We start from the raw sequence: 8,906 nt of genomic DNA on the forward strand, positions 1-8,906 counted from the left end.
AATAGAACAGAACAGAACAGAACAGAATAGAATAGAACAGAACAGAATAGAATAGAACAGAACAAAACAGAACAGAATAGAATAGAACAGAACAGAACAGAACAGAATAGAACAGAACAGAACAGAACAGAACAGAACAGAATAGAATAGAACAGAATAGAATAGAACAGAATAGAACAGAACAGAATAGAATAGAACAGAACAGAACAGAATAGAATAGAACAGAACAGAATAGAACAGAATAGAATAGAATAGAATAGAACAGAACAGAATAGAATAGAACAGAACAAAACAGAACAGAATAGAATAGAACAGAACAGAACAGAACAGAATAGAACAGAATAGAATAGAATAGAATAGAACAGAACAGAACAGAATAGAATAGAACAGAACAGAATAGAACAGAATAGAATAGAACAGAACAGAACAGAATAGAATAGAATAGAATAGAATAGAACAGAACAGAACAGAACAGAATAGAATAGAACAGAACAAAACAGAACAGAATAGAACAGAATAGAATAGAACAGAACAGAACAGAATAGAATAGAACAGAATAGAATAGAACAGAACAGAATAGAACAGAATAGAATAGAACAGAACAGAACAGAATAGAATAGAACAGAACAAAACAGAACAGAATAGAACAGAATAGAATAGAACAGAACAGAACAGAACAGAATAGAATAGAATAGAACAGAATAGAACAGAACAGAACAGAATAGAATAGAATAGAACAGAATAGAACAGAATAGAATAGAACAGAATAGAACAGAATAGAATAGAATAGAATAGAACAGAACAGAATAGAACAGAATAGAACAGAATTGAATAGAACAGAATAGAATAGAACAGAATAGAACACAACAGAACAGAATAGAACAGAATAGAATAGAACAGAACAGAATAGAACAGAATTGAATAGAACAGAATAGAATAGAACAGAACAGAACAAAACAGAACAGAATAGAACAGAACAGAATAGAATAGAACAGAATAGAACAGAACAGAATAGAACAGAACAGAACAGAATAGAACAGAACAGAATAGAACAGAATAGAACAGAACAGAATAGAACAGAACAGAACAGAACAGAACAGAACAGAACAGAACAGAATAGAACAGAACAGAACAGAATAGAACAGAATAGAATAGAATAGCCATTTATTGACTTTGTACACGTACAAAGAAATTACAGGAGCTCCACACCAACTGTGCAGGAGTGAAAAAGTAAAATCAATAAATAGCAAACAAAGGAAATATATAGAAAACAAGACAAAGGCACACACAGGAAACAGTGTGAAAGGACTTAGTTACTTAGTAGAGTGAGTATTACGTCAGTTTAATGAGCGAGTACGCGCATGTAAAAGCGTGTATAACTGTGCAGGACATCATAAAGAAGACCCAGTTAGCTATTAAAGGCATGGGAACCACGCAGGAAAACGCCGAATGCACGAAGTTAATTTGTGGTGGAGTATGTGTTGCTTTGTAGCATTCCTAGTTTGATTTGCTGTAAGATATGATGTGACCACAGTTTCATTTTAAATCTGGATGTTGTACAACTAGGGTTGCCAACCGTCCCTTAAAAAACGGAATCGTCCCGTATTTAGAAACAAAAGTACACGTCCCGTATTGAGCTAATAAGCGACGCACTTTGTCCCGTAATACAGTGAGAATCAAAAGTAGTCTATAAATGTTTATGGAATTAACGCTTTGTTTGAAAACATAATTCCCAGCCCCTCTCCTGCTTTGTGACCAATGAGCTGACAGCACACTTATGACAATTCAGATTACCGCTCATCTCATTGGTCGAGGAAAGGTCGCTTACGGAGAAAATACCGGAAGACAACAGATGACCACAACAAGAAGCATGGCCAACAGGGAAACAAACGCCGACACTGCGGTGCAAGTCTCGGACGACAGTACACCTAAAGCTGAGCAGACACTGTGCGATTTTTTCAGTCACGATATTCAGCTCCTGCTCAAACTGCACGATTGACTCGCAGGGGTTAGAAGTTGGTAGGTCACGATGCAGGGTCTCACACTATACGCCCGATGCTCTGATGCGACCTGAGTGCTCACACTGTGCCTCCATAACATGAAGGTTATAACAGACAATCTGTCGCTCGCTCTCTCTGTCTTTCACTCACACAGACACACCACCACCATCAACTTTGCTAAATTGCTAATGAAAAACATTGATCAGGCAGCTGTGATTGAGCAGCAGTGTAGATCCAACTATTTACAACTATTTTACAGCACCCGTCTCACTAAAAAAGCCCTTTGCATAGCGGCTGATCCCACGCACCCAATGCAAAGCTTCTTCAAGCTGCTGCCGTCAGGGAGGAGACTGCGGAGTCTCCAGGCCAGGACCAGCAGACTGAAGGACAGCTTCATCCATCAGGCTGTCAGGAAGCTAAACTCCCTCCCGATTCTGCCCCCTCTCCCCTCCTCTCCTCCATGGTCTCACTGAACTCTGTCACACACACACACACACACACTCTCTGACGCACTCACTGGCCTGCTCCAGTCACTTTGTGGAGCATTGGACTGCTTAAGCATTGGACCTCATAAGACTTTGTTGTTACACTATCTCTTACCGTACACTACTAAATCCCCATTTGCACTATTTGCCTATTTTGCACCACTATGCCTTCTTACTTGAATATTGTATATTGTATATTGCATAGCTTTTTTTTGTTATACGTAAAATTGTATTGTATTTATTTAAATTTTTACTTTTTAATTATTTTATTTGCATTTTTCTAATCACTAGGGTTTGAGAGTAACGCAATTTCTATTCTGTGTATGTCCTGTACATGTGGCAGAATTGACAAATAAAGTTGACTTGACTTGATTTTCACGGTTGTTGTGGTCGTGATAATTTTGTGATGCCACATCGAAAAGGCTCGGATGAGCTTTCCAAAGTTCTCCAAGTTGTGCCTCCATCGCTTGTGTCCAGATCACACGCTGCACAGCCGTGCTGCTCCGTCTTTTTCACGGCGTTTACGTGTTTGCGCGCGAGCAGTGTGAGCGGCTGTGGTGAGAACCTCACGAGCGATTGATGATCGGGAGCTGGTCGTGAGGTGTTAATCACTTCTCGTTACCCCACGTATACTACACGACGCACGATGAAGGCCAAAATCGGTCCGATCACTCAAAAATCGTCTCAAAATGGGCCTAAAACCGCACAGTGTGAGCCCAGCGTTAGAGCAGCAATGTTTGTTCCCCTCAGAGAAAGGGAAGAATGGGAAAAGGAAAACACCTGGCTGGAAAACGTTAATATGGGCATGTGCAGTGAATATCAGCGCTATGTGGCCAGAAGTGTGATAATAGAATTTATTTTGTGTAATAAACGACTGCAAGGATAGATGATTACAACAAATAGATGACTAATACATAAAAGTAATACATAGATGAATAATGATGATGAGTTAAGATGCGTAATCATGGGAACAAGCGGGTTTTCAAACAGGAGCAGCTGATTAGCATTAGAAAAGCTGAAATAATACCTCAGCTGAAGCCAATTGTACTAAATGCACTAAATGTGCACTGTTACAAGAATATTTTTCTTTCTATTGTTTTCTATTATTTTAAGTTAAGCAGGACAGAGTTCTTTTAAAGAAAGATTTACTTATATTCTCAAAAGTTAAGCATGACAGGCTTCTGTTTAAGAAAGAGACCTGTTTTATTGTGTTAATGTTGTCATTTTGAGCTAAAAATAAATGGCTAAATGATCATTTGTTTCACATGAGTTCATATCACAAAGAATAGAATATGCATCTACTTAAATCAACTTCAAGTCAAATGGTTAAAAAAATAATTTCACACACAAAAAAAGAGCTAGAAAATTCACCACACTGGGAAGGGTGAAGACAACTGGGTCGCCCGGCCCTGGCCACGAGGTGTCCCTTATTTATTTTCCAGGGAGTTGGCAACCCTATGTACAACTTTAATCAGCGTCACGCATCTGAAACGTGTCAATAATAAGCCAGATGAACAGAATGGAGTAAAAGTGATTTTACTGCATGCAAGTGAGAAAGAAACACGCGGAGTTTATTTGCACACAGCCAGACTGCGCGTCTGCACCGGAGCCCTATCTAATCTACTGAACTCGTTGCTGTGTAGTTTGTCCTTTCCTGCGCACCATCGCTAGCCAACATAGGAAAATGGCTTCAGCTGATTCCCAGCCGCGGTTCGGACAGTCTGTCAAAGGCTTGTTATCCGATAAAGTGGGCTCCTGCAGCGGGGATGTTATCGCGTTGACACGTCAAGTGCTAAAAGGATCCCGCAGTCAGGAGGTATCGCCACGCAAGTGATTTTAACTCAAGTTTAGTGATTTTTAGCGTCTGCTTTGAGCAACTAGCTAATGGAAAGCCCATTGTTAGCTAACGGAAACACTACAGGAACTAGATCAGTGTGTATGCTGGAAGGATTCAGCCTGTTATGTTCAATATTTGACAAAGAAAATAAAACCCACCAAAAGACGAGCGCTGCTGTAATATATGCGTTACTGTAGCTGATCATTGTTTATTAATCAAACAGGACACGAGTGGACGGCTGCTCTGACAGCTGGAGTTGTCTTATGGCGCCAGGTGTTTCAGATGTGAACAGCTGACAGTTGTTGTTCTGGCAAATTCGACACGTGGTGCCCTGACTTCATTTAAACGCACGTGTGTGTATTGTACTGAAAATCCTTAAAGCAGTTAAAGCAGGAAGCAGCGGATGTTGCTGGGATCATGAACATATCACTGTGACATTAGTCCAAATGGCCTGAGGGAAGAAGTTTGGGGCCATCCTGATGCTTCGGGCACTGACCTGCTGCAGTGCTTCACTCGCTCACTCACGGTCTTCTGTTGCTGGTAGTTTGCAGCTTTGTGAGTTTTGAGCTGCAGAGACATTTACTGTCCTGTATGAACTCCGTGTTTTCAGTTCTAAATGTGATGCGTCTGTTACTACAAACATCTGTAATGAAAGAACATAAAGCAGATGACTCATGTGAAAGCACCGTGTGAACGTAGTGTTTACACGTCACACGCATGTCTTTGGACTGTGGGGAGAAATCCCGACTGGTGGCAGGTCTGTGTGTGCACGTTGCCACAGTGTACTTATCTCAGTAACTCCTCCAGGTACTTGGGCAGGTTTGTTTTAAAGCAGCTTCATGATAATAGTAGGAAGTCAGGTTTGTGATATTCATCGAACACACGGACGTGTGAATCTTGTTTTGTTGTGAAGTTAAGAGTTAAGTTCAACGAAGCTTCCTAACAGATCTGTTTCTAAAAGCCAGAGAAGTGAAGTTTTTGTTAAAAATGTGTAAGTCCTGATTGTTAGTGTGCGTCTGCACAGCTGGCGTCTGGTTTAATTTCGTTTTGTTTTGTTAACCAAATCTTTCAAATCGATATATTAAACAAACACTGACTCTTCTGGTCCAACGCTAACACGACCCAGTGGGTCTGAGTGTTTGCCTGATCCCAGTTTGATCCCAGGAGGAGATACAAATCCCAGAATACCATGTAATGTGGAATAAACAGACTTTTGCCTAGTGAACAAAACCCTGCTGTCCTTTTCCTGAGGAGTTTCCCTGTTTTCAGGATTTTCTGTTAAATGTGCTGTGGGTGTGGAGTTTTCCACGGTTGCTTTAGCAAAGCTCAGCTGTCACAGGGCAACAGGCTGCGTACCCTGGACGCGCTGCCCGTCTGTCGCAGGGTTTCCAACTGCAGACGGCTGTCCTGATATTTCTGTGACAAACAGCTGTGAGATGTTACTATGGTGATAGAGGTTTGTTTGCTCAGTTGAAGTACTGATTGAATAATCGTAACGATTGCGTTGCCGCGGATGTCTCTTCCAGCTTCTCGGTCAAGCAGCAAGAAGCATGGTGATTCAGGAGGATGCTATCCTGCACTCTGAGGACGTGAGTAGTCTTCTGATAGGTCAGAGGAAATCTCCACGATCACATGAGATGTGCTTCATTATTGGAGAAAGAAAATCCTCAAAAACAATTTTACACTCGGTGTTCGCTGAGGTCCAAAACTGTGTCTGTGCTCTTGCTCTCTCTCTTCATCTCTTGCAGAGCCTGAGAAAAATGTCCATTATCACCACACATTTACAGTACCAGTAAGTAGCACTCGTCTCTTTCATGTATGAAACCTGTTGGCTTTGCTTAAACTGGTTGCTGTAAAGTCTCTCTGTCTGTCTCTGTCTAAGGCAGGAGGCCATTCAGAAGAAGTAAGTGTGACCACAGCTGTTTATGCCTCAGAGAAACAGCTGGAGCATTTCTCAGCAGTAAGCTTGGTTCTGTTCCTCTGTCCTCCAGTGTGGAGCACTCGAAAAACCTGCAGGACCAGCTGAGACACCTGTTGAAGTAACGGAGAGGACATGCTGTGTTTACACGGTCTGCAGACGGCGTCTCAGGACACTGTTGGACTTTTAGTTCAAACGAGATAACATTTGAAGGGAGGCGCGTCTCTGCGTCAGTGAACCACCGTGGGATACTTGACATAAATGTTGTGTTCATTAAAGTCACATCAAACAGCACACATGCTTCTGTCATACTGGACTATATGTACACCTGTGGGACGGCTGTGTGACAATAAAAGTACTAAATGAGCTGGTCCATTGTCTTGCATTAAGGAGAAACATGACGCTGAGCTGCTCCTGTGACCGGCCAGCGCGTCACCGAGTGGGTGGGAGATACTTTTCAGCATCTCCTCATCTTGGACAACATCCACCTCTTCAACAGCACCTTTAGAGAGTCCGGCTCCACACCCACAGCATCACCTGCTTTGTGGATCAGTGCATTGAGTGTGCTGGCATCTGCGACCCTCAACCTGCTGCTCCAGCATGTCACAGCATCCAGGACGCACTGGCCTCAACAGGGTGTCACCCTACACATGTTAAAGGACCTCAGCTGGTCCACAGTCGTTTGCTTTATCAGGTTGAGCTGCAGATGATTCTGCTTGCACCGCAGAACGCAGCGCTCGTACAAAATAGTCAAAATCGAATAAAAGGCTGAAGTGAAGCCAAGTCATCGGGACCTGCAGTCACCTGCAGCTTCAGCACTTTTGTGCCCGTTCTTGAACAGGAAGGGATATTTGTGGCCACGTTTTCATCTGATAGGATATTAAACTAAAGTTTAAACGTAGTGTTTTATCCACATACCAGGCTGTAGTCTGGCAACCTCAACGGAACAAAATGAAATTATGGGCAAAGCCTTTATCAAAAACAGTCCTCAGATTTGAGGGACGTTTTTCTCTTACGCTGGCTCTTCATCATCCCTGACTGATGACACGGAGCAAAAGGACAAATTTATCAGCAGCTGAAGGCCAAACAGCTCCTTAGCCCTGCCGGTGTCCCTGTAGCCCTGCTCCTGAGTTCACACGTGTTCAACCAGACTTCAACAAGGCTGCTGAGGAGGCGAAATCCAAGGCTAGGCACGTAGCGGGGCCATCAGTACAGTCTGTGTGCAGGTTGTTGCAAAACTACAGAAACTGTTTGTGGTGTGATGCTGTGGTCCGGAGTGTAACCGGCCTCTCGCTGTGAGGGAGCTGGGACAGGCTCCAGCATCCCCGCCACTCTAAGCAGAAGAATATAAAACACCAATAATAATAAGAACGACTGATCATTTCAGCTGCTGTTACAAAAGAATTTCCCTGAAAGATCATGTGCTCACAGTAAATCAACTTAGGTCGTACCATTTTATTCAAGCATTCAAAGGTCTTCCTTCTACAAGTCTTATTCACTCCAGCTCTGAGTATCTCACCCCGGGGGCCTCAGTATCATCGTGACCTTCTCTAGTACATTCTGTCAGATGTCTGTAACGAGCTCAGGCCAACAGGACGTCCTGTGGGAACCGTCCCCACAGCCTCAATGCTGTTATGAGCTCGAGACTTCAGTGTCGTTACTGGTTCCAGACAATCACAAGGTTGTCTGAGTTTCACACACTCTCATAGTTCATGTATAGTTCTGTGAAAATACAGTTTGCACTTTTCCATAGCAACAGCTTGATTTGTGTTTCGGTCATTATTATTCACCATCAACAACAGACCACACATCCACCATCATGCAATCTCTCCAGCGTGTCCTGGGTCGGCCCCGGGGCCTCCAGCACAGATGTGTATATACTGCTGCACAGCTGTTTTAGGGGGTTTATGTTTTTCTGGAGGTGTGGTCCTTGATCAGCTGCTAAACAGCCCGTTTCAGTTTAAGCTTTGTTTTTAATAAATGCTTGAAAAAATGTTTTGTCTCCCTCCATTTCTTCTTGTTGAAGCTTGTTGAGGTCCAACCATGAAAAATATCATTTTTTGCCATTTTTAGGTGGTCTTAAACCTTTGATGGGGACGTTTAAAGGTGGGATGAAGATCAGCGGTGCAGAAGAAATCTCATCATTCTGTCTCACACTGGCTCCAAACCTTCCCTAAGTGTCAGAGCGTGTTCAGATTGAATGAGTGAAAAGGTCGCAGCACGAGATTCACACGTTTGTCACAATCAGAACAAAAATGTAAAAGCTGTTTGCAGTGACCCGTCCCATTAAGGGACAACTGGAACCAGTTACAATGAAATTAACCAAGGAAAACTTTACTGAGGAGAAACATTAGTAGAAAAGATAAAGTCTGATAGCACAGCTGACCTCTTATCATCAACCAGGCTTATCAGGAGCTACAGGAACACTTGTTGTATGTTGGAGCAGCAGTTTATCGGCAGCTGACAGGAAGAGGCTGGATAAAGTCATCAGGAAGGCCAGCTCTGTGCTGGGATGCACCCTGGACCCAGTGCAGGTGCTGGGAGACAGGACGACTCTGGCCAAAATAACATCTCTGATGGACAGAGTCTCCCAACATTTACATGCATGTAGATGTTGCTGCAGAGCTGCTGCAGAGACAGACTGCTGCGTCCTCGATGCATGAAGG

At 42.9% G+C, this 8,906-nt stretch overlaps 1 protein-coding gene across 2 annotated transcripts; it reads left to right on the top strand.

Annotated features, from left to right (window-relative positions):
- The first annotated feature begins 4,103 nt into the window (after window positions 1-4,103).
- Window positions 4,104-6,606, top strand: borcs7 (BLOC-1 related complex subunit 7). Of its 2 annotated transcripts, XM_086258223.1 has the most exons (5): window positions 4,127-4,301; window positions 5,849-5,911; window positions 6,071-6,114; window positions 6,205-6,225; window positions 6,314-6,606. In XM_086258223.1, the coding sequence occupies exons 1-5, from the start codon at window positions 4,170-4,172 to the stop codon at window positions 6,363-6,365; spliced, it is 312 nt and encodes a 103-aa protein (XP_086114349.1). In that variant the 5' UTR covers window positions 4,127-4,169; the 3' UTR covers window positions 6,366-6,606. The 2 variants fall into 2 exon arrangements, with proteins under 2 accessions (XP_086114350.1, XP_086114349.1); XM_086258224.1 differs by lacking the exon at window positions 6,205-6,225 and having other exon boundaries at window positions 4,104-4,301.
- Window positions 6,607-8,906: the final 2,300 nt, after the last annotated feature.

Source organism: Aulonocara sp. 'chitande type north' Nkhata Bay, linkage group LG13 (assembly GCF_057382095.1).
Source record: "Aulonocara sp. 'chitande type north' Nkhata Bay isolate Kocher_YH1m ecotype deep benthic linkage group LG13, A_spYH_male_GT1.1, whole genome shotgun sequence".
NCBI lineage: Eukaryota > Metazoa > Chordata > Actinopteri > Cichliformes > Cichlidae > Aulonocara > Aulonocara sp. 'chitande type north' Nkhata Bay.

What these genes read in the sequence shown, in the direction of transcription:
- borcs7 (XM_086258223.1), top strand. Translation starts at nt 4,170, where the DNA reads ATGGCTTCAGCTGATTCCCAGCCGCGGTTCGGACAGTCTGTCAAAGGC. An exon ending in CTATCCTGCACTCTGAGGAC is followed by an intron (nt 5,912 to 6,070) that starts GTGAGTAGTCTT and finishes CATCTCTTGCAG; the next exon opens with AGCCTGAGAAAAATGTCCAT. An exon ending in ACCACACATTTACAGTACCA is followed by an intron (nt 6,115 to 6,204) that starts GTAAGTAGCACT and finishes TCTCTGTCTAAG; the next exon opens with GCAGGAGGCCATTCAGAAGA.